The sequence below is a fragment of the Podarcis bocagei genome (assembly GCF_964188305.1).
Source record: "Podarcis bocagei genome assembly, chromosome: 5".
Classification (NCBI taxonomy): domain Eukaryota; kingdom Metazoa; phylum Chordata; class Lepidosauria; order Squamata; family Lacertidae; genus Podarcis; species Podarcis bocagei.
Window position 1 is genome coordinate 75,370,989 of NC_138129.1, and position 18,396 is coordinate 75,389,384.

An 18,396-nucleotide genomic window follows, 5' to 3' on the forward strand; every position below is an offset into this window, starting at 1 on the left:
TAGCATCAACAGGCTTCCCCTACTGGTAGTTAACCCCTCCTCAGACTCACCCCTCTACGAGTGGGTGGAGTCTAATGTTCCGTGGTCCAATGCCTAAGCCAATACCTTCTCACATGCTGTAATCAATAAAGTTGTGGCCTTTACCTTACCCATTAACCTTACATTCTGTGTCCACGTGTCTTTATTCCCCAAGCGGGGATCGGGTCCTCAAATCACAACCTGGACCCAATTTCTGCAGAGCTCTCGGATGGTTGAATCCAAAGGCTCTGTTCTACACGCAGAAGGAGAGCTTTGCTCACTGAAAGATCCCTTTTGCTCTTAGAAGACTTTTTCTGTGAACTGAAATGCCTTCTATCCACTGAACGGACAGATTCTGATTATAGTACTTAAAAGAAAACAGAGGTTGCAAACTAACTTTATTCCATTTTATTTTAAAAACTCATTGTTTCACATAATGTATAGTCATTATAAAATCAGTTTAATGCGAATAACTGCCCAATAAAAAAAATCCTACCAAGAAGATATTTTTCCAGGGATAACACAGGCATTGTTCACAAATGTATTTACCTAGGAAATGCATATTATACGGATAATCTTATTTCCAAGAATAAGACTGGGTATAATTTGAAACAAAACAAATAGCTTGGCTCAAAAACAATCCCCTTTAATAAAAGGCTTGCAAAGGGCTTTATCTTCTACAATATTATGAACAGAAACCTCATGTAAACAAAGTTATTTAAATAACTATTAAAGATGCATTCTACATTAAATACTGCAAGCAAACCGTATAGTATTCTGGTCATTACTGTATGTAGCAAAACTGACTATTAATGAACTGCTATACATCAAAAGTAGAAAATCCAGACGGGGTATTTGAAGATCTCATCCTCAAAATGAGTGCTTATGCTTCATCACCAGCAATGCACGTTTGTTTCCTGGTGTTAGAAAATGCCATCAAATATTCCAAGGTAAAGCTTAATTTCGTCATCATCAGAAAGCTGTTGCCTAGGAAAAAGAAAGCACCCAAGAAACATTTCGGTTTACTATACCAAACCTTGTAAGATCAGATTGTTTTATCTGCAGCACAATATATAGTGCTATTAAACCAAACTGTTGCATTAGAGTACAATTATTTGCATAGAAAGCTCAAGAAAGTTACCTGCAATCTTATGACCTTTCTGAAATATCTATCTAGATACAATTATGCAGACTGCAGACCAAGCCCGGGCAGTACCTTCACAAATCATTTTCATTACCTGCGGTCAGCCTCTTCTGTCATTTTCTTCTTACTGATAAGAAAGTTCTCCTTTCCAGTAACTTGGCAAGAACCTGAGGTTGTAATCAACCGTACAGGTTTCGGTTTTTGTGGGGGATTATATTCTTCTCGAAAGCTAAACTGTAATGCAAAAATCACAAGAAGAAATGTGGATTTCAAAGCAAGTGGCCCTATCATTCCAAAAGTGTAATATACACAAGGAATATCACCTACATTTTATTGTCCTATTGTGGGTATTATTCAGAATGCCAGGTTAAAGAATTTAAAAGCACAGGTTTTAAGACTATATAAGATTAGGTTTAAGACACAATGTGTTTGTGCTAGCAAACAAGTGATTCCAAGCAACAATCATTAGTCTGTTGGAAGCATGATAAACTGATTTGGAATATTGCTCTGGGTCAAAGCCAGGGTGGTCTGAGATGTTTTGCTACTCTAGGAAAAACATTTTGAGCAGACACACAAAATATGCATGTCAGCATACATACAATGAACAGATAATTAGAAAGCAAGATGATCAGATATCTACTTTCACTTACAATATTTTTATTGCCATATTCAGCAAGTGGTTTCACACTTGGTGGAGTTAATGACGGAGAGGTGGATTCTGGCAGGCAGATATCAGGTTTCTCTTTAAATATGGAAAAACTAAAAAAGAAAAAGAACCCAAAGCAAAATTAAATGTTTGGAAATGAAACCAGAAAACGAGAGTTTATATAGTTTAAAAGTGTGGCAAGACACTGGTAAAATGAGTGATGCCATCCTTTTAGGGCACTTTTATTGTTAGCATAGAAAATATTCATATTCTGGGAAGATGTAGAAAACACAGACATTCTTTTTATATTTACCCATTGTAGTGGTTTGGAGTTACTCGTGCGTAAACTGTCCCCTTTTGGAGCTTGGCTGCCTGGGTTAAACCGTCCTGACTGCACAGCCCATCTCAGAGTGGCTGCCTCAGTCGCTCGCAGAGTCTGTCTGTGGGCGTTTCTTAAACCGTTGCCAGCATAAGAGTTGTTTGACTCCCAATCGTCTCCGCCTCTCATTGCGCGGGAGTCTGCTACGCAAGGAGGGCGTGGGTAGTAGAGGACCAGGGCTCCCCTCACTGACTTCCAAGGAAGAATCCCGGAGCCCTTCCACCTCTTCTCCCATTTGCTCTCCTGGCTCCTTGGTGTTACGCTGATTTCCTTCCCCCTCCATCAAGCTGCGTCTCCCCCTAGTGCTTGTTCCTTCCCCTGCAGAATCAGAGAGCCTCTCCTTCGCCTGTTGCTCTGATGTCAGTTTCCTGACACCCATATTTAGGACATTTCTGCAAAGAGCTTATTTACAACAGCCCCAGATCACCAAGAAGATACAGCTTTCATGGACTACAACAGCATGTGCTGGTCTTCAGCTCAGCCGAAATAGATAAATGTAAGATCACTGTTGACTGGGCAACCTACATGGTAGGTTCCATATGTTGCCCTGTAAAAGTACCTCTCATGTCTCTCTGGACACTTGCATGCCGAATCTTTCTCTAAAGCACAGAAGTAGCTGTACAGAAATGTTCCACACCCACACACCATTTCCATAGCAATTATCCTCTACAACAGGGGTGGCTAACCTGTGGCCAACCCTTCAGGTGTTGCTAGAAGCCCAGCCACCATGGCCATTGGTCAGGGATGGTGGGAGCTGTAGCCCAGCAGTATCTGGAAGGCCACAGGTTAGCCACCCCTGATATAGAATGGTGTGCGTGCTCTAGGAATGTTTGGTTCTGAAAGGTGCTTTCCTCACATATTCATACAGAGATGTGAATTCAAATTCCGGGCTTACATAACAAATCTCAGTGACCGCCAGTCCCCTTAAGTGACTGTGGGAACTGGTGCTCACTGGGCCTACTTGAGGTGTTTTAAATGCTCTCACTCACATACCAGGCTGCTGGCGAAGGGCTTAAACAGAAAGCCCTCCCAGATGGGAGCAATCAAGTTTCCTGAGCCAGGCCTTGAAAGGTCAGTCCAGAACATCAGGTGGAGTTGGCAAAAGATTGGCCTGAGGAGTATCTTTGGTTAGGCAGCTGTACAGAAGGGCGCAAATAGAGACAGAAGCAGAGCATCCAAAACCAGGACCAGTCCCACCCAGCACATCATTGCTCCACTAAGGGCAAGCCTCACACTGTTAAGTGTCCTCCAGTAGAGTCCATTTCAAATGAAGGCGTGCAGGCGAATGAGAAGCCTTGAGCAGCTGGCACACCAATGCAGAACAGGATTCAGATTCCTCTCTGAATCACTGATTTTAATTGCAGTCTAAGGATCAAGAGCCCAGAAACATGTCTTTGTCCTCAGGGAGGTCAGCAAATTGTTCCCCTTTGGGCTGTGTTTGAAGTGAAGACTGCTGGTGTTCTCTTCATTGAAGACACTTAGGTTCAACAGTATAATATACTGCTATTTAAAAGCATTCCCATCATTGAACTCTGCACATTGCAGAGTCCATTTCCTTCTCTCCAGAATCAGATGGGTTTAAACAAGGCAGACCCTTAGTTCTCCCACCTGTTAGGATCTGGGCTTTTCCAAATCTTAAAAGGCATTACCCTGTTAGGACTTTTTTATTAGGAGCAAGAAGGAGAAAAAAAATGTATTGAGCAGTCCTACGTGTTTGAGAAAATAGAAGAAACATACTATACAGACACAGCTACATTACGTAAGAAACTATTGCACAGCATCACTTTGCAAAGTTTTCCGAATCAATAAAAATGTGTTTCCTCATTATTCAGGGTTTTCCATTTTAGTGCCCTTAATCCAAAATTCTTGTAACAGTTTGCAGGCAATGATAAATATATTAGGATTGGCTCCGCCACGGCCGCCACGGCCGCCTGGATGGCGCCAACCTGCCTCTCTTAGCCAGGTAAGCAATGCCACTTTGCCCTGCCAGCTGCTACTGGATTGTGTGTATGCACTATTGGCACCGGCTTACACGTACCTTTTTAAAAGTGCACCAGGAGATTTGCTTTGTGCAGTTTGGTTCTGGGTGTTCTGGAAGCATGTATTTATAGATCCCAGATGAGAAGATTCTAAAACATAAAAACAACCCAAAACAACTTTCAAGTGGAAAGCAAACGTAACTGAAGCACTATCTTAAGGTTTTACTACTCCAAACAAAAGCAAATTAATCAGATATGCAAAGCTGCTTCTCCAGTTATATTTTGCAAACAAAATGGGACCAATTTCCAATGGATTTTTATCTAAAAATTCAAGAGATGAAAAGAGGAAGCATTACTAGCAACTGGCAAAGCAACCCCAAACCCCATATACTGGAGTCCGACTGCCACCCCACTGAAATAACACTCGTGGATATCTCAGTGAGCGATCGACCACTGATGCTTCTTGCAGAGGCCAGCATCAAGTCCTGAAATGGACCTAATTCAAGAGGGGAGCTTGGATCCACTGGGTTCAGAGAAACCCTTGGGCCAGCCCTCCCCTTGCCATCAACCTGGAACTAGCAAAACTAAATTTCCTTCCTATTGGAACGAATAGATGAGTGTCAAAAACTGTGCAGGGAAGAAAAGTAAGTCTGCTCCCCATCATCTCTTACCCTGGCTGGCATAAGCCAACAGAGCTTTGGAAGTAGCATCAATTTACCACTCCCCCATCCATTTATTATAGTGTCATACAGACTAAGTACTACAGCTTAAGTTCTGGCATTTATCTTGAATATCACGAGCAAATTATGGTACCTTTCAAAAGCTACGTTCTGCACTTTTCTTTCTCTCCCCGCCAACAAAAGCCAGTTGGCACCCCTTTGTATCTTTTGTATAGTATGGGTGGGCTTGGATACTCCCCCCCCCCCGGATGCCAATTATATGAATTCTATGCATGCAGTGATAACGGTTATTTTATACATAACTGTATGTTACATGCAGCTGCTTTACCTGAAGTCTTAGTTTTCTCCATATCAGTACAAAATGTGCTGGCGTCCACAAGGCTACTGTCATCGTAATCACCCCAAATCTCATCTAACTCAAAGTTTACACTGAAAGGTTCTGAAAACAAAGAGCTGCTTTTATCGGCATCAGTCAAGTTATTATTTATTGAAGATTCTTTGAAATTTTCATGTGAAGGCATTGTCCAACAGCTCTTTTCATTCCAACTTGCAGGTTGCTTGCTTACAACGAAACCTATAATTGAGCATAATAAAAATACAGGTGAAAGAGTAAAATGATTTCTCACAAAGGGTTAAAAAAAGCTAGAGAATTTGTTAAATTTATACAAGAAGGCATGTGTCAACACTATTTTAGGGAATAGGTACACAGCAATAGGAATGTTTTTTAGGTCTCAGCTGCTTAATTCCATACTCATTATAAAATATATTCTAACTGCATTTGGATTACACAGGCTGCAAAAATTATTGCCAACTACTGATCCTAAAAATTCAAAACCATAAGGATGATCAAGAGACTGACTTTGAAATCAAGAGAGTTCTAGCATAATCAAATATATCATTTAGTCTCAGAATTCTACAAAAGCAAGAATGAGCTAGGAACCAATTGACAACCAGGACAAAGATATCCCAATATTACCTGAATGTCACCCATCGAAAAGAAAAAGCTACAAGGAAATCTCAAGCTGTCAGAAAATGAAAAGCGAAACAAAACAGAGAAGTTTCAGCCAAAGGTAAGACATTTAAGTCACATTGATTGCAACTGAAATAATTTCTTCATTTGAAACCTCTGGTATTTTAAAACGCTTAACTTTCATTGGATTGAGTCCTAGAATCCATTTACAACTTACCAGCCTCTTTGGAACCATCAGATTCCAGTGGTAAACTTTCCTGGAGAACAGGATCATTCCTTTCTTCCAGCAACGGGGACCCTGAATGTTGTAAATACCTTCATAAAAGCAGGCAAAATCACAGGAAAGGTGTAAATTAAATCTTATTTATATAGAAAATATACATTGTGTTTGTTGATATTAAAATGAACAAGTAAACTGGGTGACAGACTATTTTTATGGCAGTACAGTACCTTGGCAATCTTGGAAGCAAAGATTTAGGAGTATAAGCAAATTGTTTAAGATCCACATTTTGAGATTTATTTGGCATCTGCATCTAAAATACAGGGAGAGATCATTACAATGGACATATATGATAGCATGGGTTTGGTTTATGTATGTACAAATAAACCTAGAAAATGAATACTTCTGACACCTTGTCAGGAATAGGAAAGTCATATATGAACAACATTATTTTTCCCCACTTTATGAGAGGTGTTTTTTATATGGTTGAGAAGGTGTATAATTTTTTTTAGGGGAGAAAACGAATTAAATGAACAAATTTAGTCAGCAGAAGCTTGGAACTATGCAAGCATGTCAACAAGCCCGGGCTGGCTGTAATCTATAGTTTGTTAACCATATTTCATTCCCTGTTATCAATTGTCCAAGTCATTCTCCTGCAAGGAAGGGAAGAGCAATTCCTCATTCCTATGTGTAACTCTGCAAAGGAGGATGAATGAATGGCAGTCCTACAGTGGTAGAACTATTCAGCTTTGAAACCTGAAGAAAGGTGGTGGGAATCATCCTGAAGTTGCTAACATATGGTCGAAAAGTCTTCACTCTGTCCAAGTTTTAATTCTACTGAGTTCTAATAAAAGTATGTTAACACAGATATATTGTGTACCGTCTTTATTTGCAAATCTTGCATACCCAAATCAGGCAGCCAAACAATGTGTGACACTTGCATTCCAATCTTTAAGCTGTTCCATGATGAATAATTATTCCAGTCTTACAGCCTGATCATAATTCAATTTTGCATGGAAATATATCCCAATGATTACAAATTATCTGAGAAAACTTGCTTGAAAATAGGTCTTACTGCAATTTACAATAAAAGTTACTTTCAAATAAGTTTGCTGGGATAGTTCCCATTAACAAGGTTGTCTTTCATCTTTTCTGGGCACCTTCTTAATCAATGCATATAGCTTTTCCTCTCTGCCAATTTCATAGCAAATGTTTGACAGCAGTAACCATATTACTAATAAAAATGTTAACTGGAAATAGACAGACATTCTGTTAACAAAGTGCAAGCAAAAGTATTTCCGCATCTGTGCACCTTTAATCGTTTGGCTGGGGGAATGGCAGATTCTGTGTTTCTGTTCCTCAAATCAGCGAGATATGAAGAAAACTTTGAATCTTTCCTCATCTCATATTTCTGTGAAACTCCAATTTTACCTTGAAAAAAGATAAGTCTACATGTTTTGTGTCTACTTTCTATTTGCATTCGATTAAAATTTTTATGCCATAAAATGTTAGGAAGACAACATGGTAAGTTACAAAAATTTAAAACTATTCTTTGGTAATTCTGTATCTGAACAACCAAGACTGAACCTTTCTCTGTTTCTAAAGAGCAAAGTTGCATTGTTCTGCTGCATTTTCTGCATCAGAAAGCCATTCGTAAATCATGTTGTGCCCTTGTGTAATTTCACACCCAAGTTTCCTATAAATGTACATCCCGTATTTTTTATTTGGCTAATAGTCTTTGATTACCAAGATCTATGTTACCTGTACAGATGGAAACACTGAATGGCAGTGAGGTCAGGGCTGCACAGGTGGACTAAAGAGGCACTGATAGGAGTACCATATTGGTTCCACTGGAGTCTTCAGAGCCCCCCCCCCATAGCATCCTGGTGTGCAGCATTGCTCCACCCACTACTGTGTAATGCTAAGCCAGGGATCTTTGTTTATTTCTCCCATGTGCACGTGGGGAGCCGGGTGCAAAACAGCCCAACTCAGCATGGCTACAATAAACCATTAATTACGGAAATGTGCCACTTGGACCTATATGTTCGTCAAGAAACCTATTTCTTTCCAGTTAAGTAAATCTGCATTATCCAATCTAAGGAATTATCACCGTTCTGCTATGGTCGCACATTAATGTATTTATTCTGTAGTCCAAAACATCTACAGAGGGCTAGCTTGGGGACAGGATGTATAGACAGTCTTGTGGCTAAATGTTGATTGCGGGTGGGGCTCGCTGCTGGGATCCCGCTCTCCTCTATATACAGTGCCAACATTGAAGTCACAGCAAATTACAGAAGCCATGGGAAAGGAATGTGTCCCGAAGCGCTTCTTGAAGATACAAAGGAGCCCTCCTGCTCTTTATCCCAGTAGGCAGTTGACAGCTCTTGATTTTGTGACTGCTCTGCGGTGAATTTAATCCCAGCAGCAAAGGTGAAGTAATTCACCAAGTGATCTTTTGAGTGCTAGGCAGTAGTGGCCAGCTGCGTTTCAGACGTGCCTTCTCAATGCCATGCACTGCGGCAGTTTACCAAGAGGGGGAAGGCAAGGCAGTGGAAGCTCAGCACAGTGTTGCTTCAGTGGCGGGTTGCAGCAGTGGGAGCATCAGATTGGCTCTGCCGCTGCACCTGAGCCGCACCAGGTTCTCAGTCTTGTCCTTCCCACTCTTGGGTAAATCGCAGTGATGAGCGACATTGGGGGTCAGCAACACAGCATCACCCCCAACACATCATATATCATGCTGGGATAAGAAGAAGAGAAACGACTCTCCAGAAGTCCCTATAAATATCACTCTAATATATATTTATGTTTTAAAAAAACCAAAGGCATAGATTTTGTAAAAAAAAGTTATTCCTTTTATAAAAGCAGTATAAATTGCATATGATGCCGTATCCATTGTACGCTCATCCCTTGTTTTGCAGTGGCGTTCGTTCTAGAAGAACTTGTGAGACAATCTCCACATCCTTTCCTGTGTGTGCAGCCCCACATGTGATATTACCTCCAGCAAACCCACGTTTGAGGCTCATAAAAGTGTTCAGATGTGTGCAGAGCAGTGCACATTTCAATGCTCACATCAAAGGCTGGATCCTCCTCCCTTTCGCAGGTAAAGGTCGCCAAAAAATGAATGAAACTTACAGCAGTCATGTCCACATATTTCCTTATTTTTGCAGTGATGGTTGCATTTCCTATTCCTGTCCTTCATGCTGAGGTTCCCTTGGCTACGAGGGCCTCCTAAAGTAATATATACCTATTTTAAAATATTGATTATGTTGTTCATTAGGTGACATATGGCAGTGGGGTGGACCTTGGTTGATTTTGAGAGCATACATTATCCAAGTGATATTAGACATAATTTGAAAACGTGAACATGTAGAACAGTTGTTATGTACTTATCATGGACAATTGTTGATTGTCCCGTCAGTCAATTGCCTAAGAGGGTAGGCAATTTCAGAGGTAGTTAACCTATATTGCATGTTTGCTATCACTTAAAGTGAATTGTGAGTCTACCCTTAATATTTGCTCTTATACTATTTTAAAGTTTAATGTCATAGAAGAAAAGCTATAAAAGCCATAGAACATGAATATTCTATTTATCGCAACTCAGTGGCAATAAATGTCCCACTGCAGTGATTGAGCCTTTCACTGGAAAAGCTGTTCCTAATCCCAACTGCCTGTAAATAAATGCCATTTAAAATTAACAGGATGTACTTTCAAACAAGTACATTCAGAAATGGGGTGCCATTAAGTATGTTACTTTAAGTCTATTTCATTTATTTATCAGTTTAACTCCACCTCTTAAAACAAAGATGGGGCTCAGCTTATAATAATTAAAAGCAAAAGATTGTAAAATACCATTTTAAACGTTTAAGGAGCGACAAACAGAACAACAAAAATCCGGCAATTATACACAAAAAGAAACCTTCCCCAGATATACCCCCCAATGCCTGCTTAAAGGGTGGTCTTGGCATTTCTTTTTTGATGCTTTTCTTCTTGTCAACTCATCCCAGAGCCTCCAAGCAGCAATCAAAAAGGCACTGTGCCCCCCCCCCAAAAAAATTGTTTCTAGTTTCCTGCAAACTTGGACCAGGGCATTAGTCCCTGCGGATAAGGGCTTTGCCCCAACATCCCTGAAGAATACTTGGGAGCCAGCATGTTGGTGGAGTGGTTTTATTTATTGAAATATAACCTAAGATCTTCAAATCAACAGCCAACTAAACAGTGAAAGCAGGTGAGTTTATTCATCATATAAAAGGGGAGGCACCCTCTTGCAAACCCAGGGTATGTCAACTGCTACACACAGTGGCTTCCTGTGTGGCCCCCACCTCCATTTGCTAGGGCTGGCTCAAGACATCTTGGAACCCGAAGCAAACCACAAAATGGCACCCGCCTCTGCACCAGGGAAGAAGGAGTAAGTGAAGACCCGTGTCAGAAACAAGGAGGGTGGGGATAAAGATCTACATCAGGATCTGTTGTCCCTGTGGATCCTGCCTCTTGAGGTGGTTGCTTCACCTTGCCTCATGGTGGGCTGGTCCTGGGTCAGAGCAGGCTTAAATTGCCAAGGTACAACTGCCAAGTTAAATGATTGGTCACTTATCCTGGTGATCTCCTTGCTCCCCCCCCCCTTTAGGGAATCTATTGGAGTCTGCTTCAGGTAAGGGATGGGGTGTGTGGGATGAATTTGTCCCTGTGGCAGGAGCGCCATTGTGCAAGAAAAGGCATCCTCTGAGATTATGCTGCACTTTCATTTGTTTGCAATCAACATTTTAAAGCCAATTCACACATTATGCAAGATTGCACAGGGATTTGCTATCAAGTATATATGCAACTGTATCCAACCCTGCCTCTCAGATCTGTTATTTAGTACGGAACTATCACTTACCTTTACTGATTTCTGCTGTTGCTGATCCTTCTGAGGAAGTCTGATTGGATGAACATTCACTTTTTAATGTTCCATGTATGCTCACCATTTCATTTCCAAACCTCTTTGGTCCAAGATAAAATGCCTTAAATTTTTTCTGGATATCTAGTCCAACTGTTGCAGAAAATATACATGTATGTATGTATGATTTATTGAGTTATCAAATATGTCTGTATTTATATAATTTGGCTCCCTTAATAAATTGAAAGATTAAAATACCAAAAGAATGCTATGACCCAAGTGCAAAGGAGACCGATGTCAGACCAACAGCTACTCTCCAGAGTCTTTCCTTCACCAGCTTATTTTTTAATCTAAATATAATGGCCACCTACCTCCTTCCCGTGTGAGCGGCGGTCGTGGACAGACGCAGTGTCTCCCTCAACTCACTCCGTGGCACCTTGCCATTTTTGGCGATTTAGGCCTTGGACGGAATCCTATAGTCTTTCATCCAATTAGGGTAGGGAGGGAAGTGGTGATTCATCTCACCCCATATCCCGAGGCGGCGATTACAGGGTACCCCATTAGAGGGGTCTGGAGGGAAGTCTCTGTCCAAAGAGCCAGTTGCATATGGCTAGTGGGCCATAGGGCTTCCCTTAGCATTTAGGGGGCCAGCTGCGTAAACCTGTGTTTTGCGATGGACCCACCTTCCCAAATACACCATGTCATGCCTCAGACCCCCAGCAGGAGGCTGAGAGGGATACATGCCCAATGCCTATGCCAAAGCCCCCTACATCTGAAATCAATAAAGTTGTGGCCATTTCAGTTGTCGTGTCCATTTTCACTTTTTAAAATATGGCATGTTAGATGCTAAAATTGCAACAATTCTGATTTATGGTGTGAGCTGAACAGTCTTTTTCAAGCAGAAAATGCTGCAGACATCACTGAAACAGCTTGCACAAAGCGGTATTTAAGGCAGTGGAAACAAATTGAATCCAGTATTCTCATGACAGCTTTGGAGTTTTATCATACAGAGGTTAAAATCAGCACAACATTGGATCAGAAGCTGATTTTGAATATGCAAACATGACATTTGCAATTTACCTTCCCACACCTTTATGTGTTTTACCACTGAGCCATGGTTCCACCCCCTGAATGGAGCTACAGGTCAAATGAACGTGGTCTGCTTCCTACTGGTTACATCAGTCAGTGGGGCAGCAGATAGAAAAGGAGAGCATAGTTATGCAATTTTAAGTCAAGGGAGCTAAGTCTGGATACAATCCATTAAGTTTGCAATATATTATAGAAATAGAATGCAGTTTTACTTGAACAGAATTGGTTTTAAGACTTACATCACATAAATTAACTTACCATATTCAGAACTGATTAGATTTATGCTAAGCTCTTCAGACTTAACAGCTCTTCTCACTTCAACCTTTTTAGTCCAATTTCCAATTTTCAGCAAAGCGGAATCCCTGCAAAGTATCAATATACTATATTAAATATGCACAAATGGGCAATTTTTTAAAGTTTTAAAATGATTTGAGTATACTCACGTAATCTTTTGCTTAAAAACCACCTGATTATCATTATCTCCTATTATTAAGGTCACGTAGTGAAAATCTGGGGCAGTTCTCTTTGTCTGTAGCTGTTCAAAGTTCTTTAATATGACCGTCACTAGAATTTCAGCTACGGCTTCACTGTATTTTGTTAGCTTGAAAAAGATACATATTTTAAAAATAATACCAGTTTCTCACCTATTTCAAAATGTAGAAATACAGTTTTACTTTGTATATATTGGCTGGGTTCAAACATACTGCTAAAGTATGATTTAATGTTGTAAACGCCGGCGTTTGGCTCTGACACACCCCATTCCCCTCTCCTCCAGGTTGGCCACAAGGAGATGCAAAACGTTTACTTCTGCTTTCAGATAACCAATACAGTGGTACCTCGCAAGACGAATGCCTCGCAAGACAAAAAACTCGCTAGACGAAAGGTTTTTCCGTTTTCGATTTGCCTCACAAGACGAATTTCCCTATGGGCTTGTTTCGCAAGACGAAAACGTCTCGCGACTTTGTTTCCTTTGTCTAAAAACAAAGACAGGTTTTGTTTATAAAGTTAATTTATTTTCCCTTCAATTTTTGAACTGCTCTTTACAGTATGTGTGACTTTAAAGAGCAGTTAATAAACTGTTGTTGTACCAAATTTGGCTTTGTTTGGACTTTTTTTGACCATAGGAACGCATTAATTGGTTTTCAATGCATTCCTATGGGATTTCGTGATTCGCAAGACGAAAAATTCGCTAGACGACAAAACTTGCGGAACGAATTAATTTCGTCTTGCGGGGCACCACTGTATTTGTTTTGTGAAGTGCAAATCCAGTATTGTGTTTAGTCTTAATTAGGGTTAAGGAAACAAGTCAACTGCAAAAGGTTGTTTCTGATCCTGAGTTTCTTCCCTAAACCATAGTTCAGACTACACCAAACCATGGTTAGTTCAAAACAGTGCCTTTTACACACAGAGCATGAAGGTTTGAGAAGGGCTTCTCTCTATATATGTGACAATGTGCTTAGAAGTCTCTACTTGATCAGGAATCCTGATAAGACAAGGTCCCCAGTTGCTTCTACATGCATTCTGTTGAACCCAGAAGTGGCCCCCTTCAGACCTTCACAATTAGCATGAAAAGTTCAGAGAGGAGCCTTGGCATGAGGATATTGGGTCCTGGGCTTCTTTCTGCATCCCAGCCCCTACACATAACCCTCACATGTTCAGCCAAATCCTGCAAGAGGGCATTATTTGACAGTTTATAGGCTGTGGGAGAAACTGAGAGTCCTACCCAGAAACGTATCTACCCTAAGCTACCATTGTATTGAGCTAGGTATTGTGCCTAATCCAATATTGATCTACCACCTAATTTTTTGCTTCTTAATTCTCCCTGTAGTTTCCTTTCTATGTGTATACTGCAAACATAAGGAAATCTGCACAAGCAGAAAATGGAACAAATGAGAGATTACAAGAAACAGGGACCACGGTGCAGACAAAATCTTACAGAAAAATCAACATGCCTTAGGTTTACTTTTCCAATTTATAATTATAAGATCTTCTCTATAGGCTCCTTATTCCTCCTCCTCTCCAAGTTAGCACATTTCATTCCTACAAAATCACTGTGAACCTAGGAATTCTTAGCTTGAGGACCTTCTTTGTAATTATTGAGGGCACTACACATGTCATGAGAGTTAAATAACCGAACCGATCTTTGTGAAATTTAGGAACAGAGTTTTTTTTAACCTTCTCTATACAACTGTTTTGGAGGTGAAGGGCAGAACAAAAATGCAATTAGGCCATTCTATTTACCTGCTCTACAGTAAGTTCATATTTTGGAAGGTGTGCTACCGATTCTTTAATTTGATTTCCAAAAGGAGGGTGCCTATTCAAAATCTGGAAATTTAATTTCAGAAAGAGTTCGTATTAATTCAGTATGCATTGATTTTGAAACATCCTAAAACAAAATAGCATTGATTTGAGAAAGATTGTCCCCCTGATATTATCATTGCTAACCATTTCCCCATAATGCATCAAAATAGTAAAAACATTATTTTGGGATATTTTAATTAAACTGTTCGCTGACAAATGTTAGATTATTGATTGATTGATTGATTGATTGATTGATTGATTGTCTGCCTTTCTCCCAAGTTGGGATAGAAGGCAGTTTACATATACTAAATAACACTATATATAGTATATTTTATAGTATCAAACACTATAAAAAGTAATACAAACAAACCAGGGAAAAGTAGTTAAAATGCAATAAAACACATTTATAACAGCCATTAAAATACTGATAGCTCAGACAGCAGCCTAGTAATAATATCTGCTGCACATAATTTTCAATGGCCTGTTTAAATAGGAAGATCTTAGCATGCCGGAGGACCGATAACAAAGAGAGAGCCAATCTAACTTCTCTAGAGAGGGAATTCCACAACAAGACAGTAGCCACAGAAAAGGCTGTTTGTTGTGTAACCACTAATTGTGCCTCTGAAGTTGATGGGACCAAGAGAAGGTGCTCACCCGAAGAGCTTAGCACCTGGGCTGGTTTGTAAAGAAAAATATGAACATTCAGTTAAGCTGGGCCCAAGTTATCTGGGGCTTTTATAGGTCATGAATTGTGCCTGGAAAGGGACCAGGAGCCAGTGAAGTTGTTCTAACAAAAGAGCGACATGCTCTCCGTTAGCAGCCGTAGTCAACAGTCTGGCTGCAGCCGTCCAGACCAGCTGAAACTTTCAAACATTTTTCAAATGCAGCCCAATGTACAGTACATTACAGTAGTCCAATCAGGATGCAACCCAGGGATCAGTCATCATGGCTAGGAATTAATGCAGCTGACACATGAGCTATAATTGTGCAAACATATACTTGGACACCATTGAAACCTAGGCAAAATCCAGGAGTATACTTAAACTACGAGTCTCCAAGAGAAGTGTAACCCCACCCAACACAGGTTGAATCGTTATTTCTTTATCTGCCTTATGACTGATCAAGAGTGCCTCTGTCGTGTCTGATTAAGTCTCAGATTGTTCACCTTCATTCAGTCTGTTACTGACATCAGGCACTGATTTAGAAGAGACAGGTTCCTTGGATTTTGATGGAAAAAATAGAAGGATAAAATACCCTAACAGCCTGCTTTTTCACTAGCCTCCAGTAACTGCCATCTACAGGGCCCTTATACGTGCTTACAAAAAAATTAATAATAATCAGCCAGTCTTTTATTCAAGTGATTGTATTTGGTACCACAAACAATGACAGTACAGTGGAAGCAAGAAAATATATGACAACGACTTGTCTCACTCATTCTGCTCCAAGCTCATTTTCCAACCTACATCCAAGCAATCACTGACCGTCTGTGGTGTCATTATTGCTTTCCCCTTCTGCCAATTAAACATACTTAAACAAAATTGTAAAATAGGCAGATGATAAAATAAATACCAATTCAAGTTCCCTTGCATTTATATCTTCTATTTTTTCAAAGGATACCAGACCAGCGCTCATCATTGCACTTGACAGTGTCATACCTGTTGAAAATCGCAGCCTTAATTGGTTTTTGTTTTGTTTTTTGTTTTAGTAATAGCATTTTCTTACAAATACTGTAGTAAATAATAAATTATCATTATCTTCCCCAAAGGCAAGCAAATATAAAATGGCATTTAAAATACATTTGAAGAGGGTTACACCAAATAGATCTCAAAACATTGGCACAATTCTCCTTCAAGTTTCATTTTCTGAACAGACTTATGCAAGAAGTAAAAATTAAAGACAAAAACCTTATAGCAATGGCCATCAATTATAGGTGGATTATGAGAAACAGAGATGGATTGCTGAATTTCTGTCACAATTTGCCATGTTGCTGGCATGCACCTGTCATAGTTCAAAGTTCTGGCTATAGGAGGTAAAGATCAAACTTCTGCCTATTTAGAACAAGGGCTGACTTGACTGATTTACACTGAAATCCTGTGCATATTTACCATAAGTCCAACTGGGCTCAATGGAGCTTACGCTCAAGGATTGGATGCCTAATCTGCTACATGTGCCTTTTCCACTTTCTGCGTGTGTTAATTCTTGCCAGTATCAAATTGCGCTCAGGCCAACAGCAAAGGCTGGTATCCAAAGAGATGCTGTGAGCATGCTCAAGTGCATATGTTCATACATTGAAGCATCTCTGGTTTTCTTTTCTAATTGCTGCTTCTTGTGCACAATAGAGACTGCTGCAGCATCTCCCTATGTCTGGGAGTCAGGTTTTTTAAAAAGGGGTCTCATTTCTTAGGTGTGTCAAAAGCCTCAGTAAGGCACCACCATTTAAAGCAGTATCACAAACTTTAAACAGTTATGTCTTCTCCCAGCTATGAAATTCTGGGAACTGTCGTTTGTTAAGGGTTCTATGAAGTTGTTAGCAGACTTTTATTCCCTTCACAGAGCTCCAGTTCTTAGAGTGGTTTAACAGTGAATCTCTCTTCCCATGGACCTCAGGCTACTGTAGATGACCCTTAGGGTCCCTTCCAACTCTATACAATTCTATTATTCTTTTGAGGAATCCATGGCTGTTTAAAGTGATAATGATACTGCTTTAGTTATACAGTGTGGATGGGACCTAAGATGCAGAAATTCCCCATATGACCCTTTGAACTCCTCAGCAAATATTGGGCGTGGGGTGTTATATATCGTAACTGAGTTCACTATACATTGTACTTTCTTGTTGACTGTAGTACCTACCAATTTTTTCAAGTTGTTTAGATACATACAGTGAGTTTTCCCAAAGTCTACACCTGAAGCACTTGGCTAAAATCAGAGAGCTTAATAATGCAATAAAGTTGTTTTGACGGGAGGCCAGAAATTCAGACAACCCTGCACAAGAAAACAAACATACAGGTGAGGGGAGGGGAATCTTGCAAGACAGACTGTTTTTAAATAATCCAAAAGTAAAAATGATCTTTTATCATACATTTTGTAAGCCTTATGCCATTTCTGAAAATCTTCCCTATATCTTGTGTCAATGTGAAATCTTGTATGGGAATGCATCCTAGCTGTGCCTGAATAAGACTGCAAAAGAAATAGTGAAACATTCAAATTATCAAAACAGATTTTAAACATTTCAGTCATGTCAGCCACTGAAGGGGGAAAAAAATCAAGGTCAGGATAAAATCTAGAGTATATAGAAAGCTAAGAAGTGATTTTACAGGATATGCACAACTTGAAGATTTAACATACAGAATAAGAGAGCAAGAAGAACATATGTTTAAAGAAGACTGCAAAACATTTATTGAATATATGGAAAATAACTGTATACAGCTGAAAACGCTGGCAGCATTAAGGTAAATTCAAAGGAGTAAATAATTTCTGATGGATGTAAAAGGGGAAAACTGATTGGAATGGTTATAGTAAAATATGCAGGTATGTACAATATGTAAAATGAACCATGGATAGTGAAAAAAGGAAGCCATTAGATATTTTAAAGTTTGCAAAATATTTGAAATTGTAAAATTTAAAATTTAATGAAAATTATTATATATAAAAAGGAAGTGATTCTTCAGGAATAATTGACACAGAATCAGTGGCGTAGCGTGGGGGGTGCAGGGGGGGCCGGCCGCACCGACCGCAACATGGGGGGGCGCTCGTACTCGCAGCTCTCTGCCCCTACCTGGCTCACTCACTCTCTCTCAGTTAGAGGGCGCAAATTACTTGCCTTGCCCCGGGTGCTGACAACCCACGCTACACCACTGCGCAGAATTTTATCACTGTCTTAAGTAGCAGCGAGTGGCTGCTGTATTTCTCTTTTAAAATAGGAGAGCCTAAATGCTTACCAATTCACTTTCATTTCTCTTGTTTTTATCTTTCCTTCCATTGGATATCTGTATATGAAACACAACATTTCCATTTTCATTCCATAAGACTGGGACCTTACTCCCATCTTAATGGTCCAATGACAAACAATGGATTCAAATATGACACACTGTCTA

The 18,396-nt window shown here is 39.9% G+C and overlaps 1 protein-coding gene across 5 annotated transcripts in view; it reads right to left on the reverse strand.

The window, feature by feature from the left end:
• Positions 1-411: 411 nt before the first annotated feature.
• Positions 412-18,396, reverse strand: part of HFM1 (helicase for meiosis 1) — a 50,900-nt gene continuing 32,915 nt past the window's right edge. For 4 of the 5 annotated variants that reach the window (XM_081193948.1, XM_081193947.1, XM_081193946.1 and 1 more), the window contains exons 23-39: positions 18,241-18,288; positions 17,382-17,479; positions 17,153-17,284; positions 15,872-15,957; positions 14,243-14,326; positions 12,445-12,602; positions 12,260-12,363; positions 10,913-11,065; positions 9,169-9,264; positions 7,349-7,467; positions 6,267-6,349; positions 6,034-6,131; positions 5,175-5,420; positions 4,226-4,316; positions 1,813-1,921; positions 1,257-1,396; positions 412-1,005 (exon numbers count right to left, since the gene is read on the reverse strand). In XM_081193948.1, coding sequence (XP_081050074.1) covers positions 942-1,005; positions 1,257-1,396; positions 1,813-1,921; positions 4,226-4,316; positions 5,175-5,420; positions 6,034-6,131; positions 6,267-6,349; positions 7,349-7,467; positions 9,169-9,264; positions 10,913-11,065; positions 12,260-12,363; positions 12,445-12,602; positions 14,243-14,326; positions 15,872-15,957; positions 17,153-17,284; positions 17,382-17,479; positions 18,241-18,288 — 1,909 coding nt within the window. In that variant the 3' untranslated portion in view covers positions 412-941. The remainder of the gene's footprint in view (positions 1,006-1,256; positions 1,397-1,812; positions 1,922-4,225; positions 4,317-5,174; positions 5,421-6,033; positions 6,132-6,266; positions 6,350-7,348; positions 7,468-9,168; positions 9,265-10,912; positions 11,066-12,259; positions 12,364-12,444; positions 12,603-14,242; positions 14,327-15,871; positions 15,958-17,152; positions 17,285-17,381; positions 17,480-18,240; positions 18,289-18,396) is intronic. The other variant, XM_081193949.1, reaches the window with a different exon arrangement.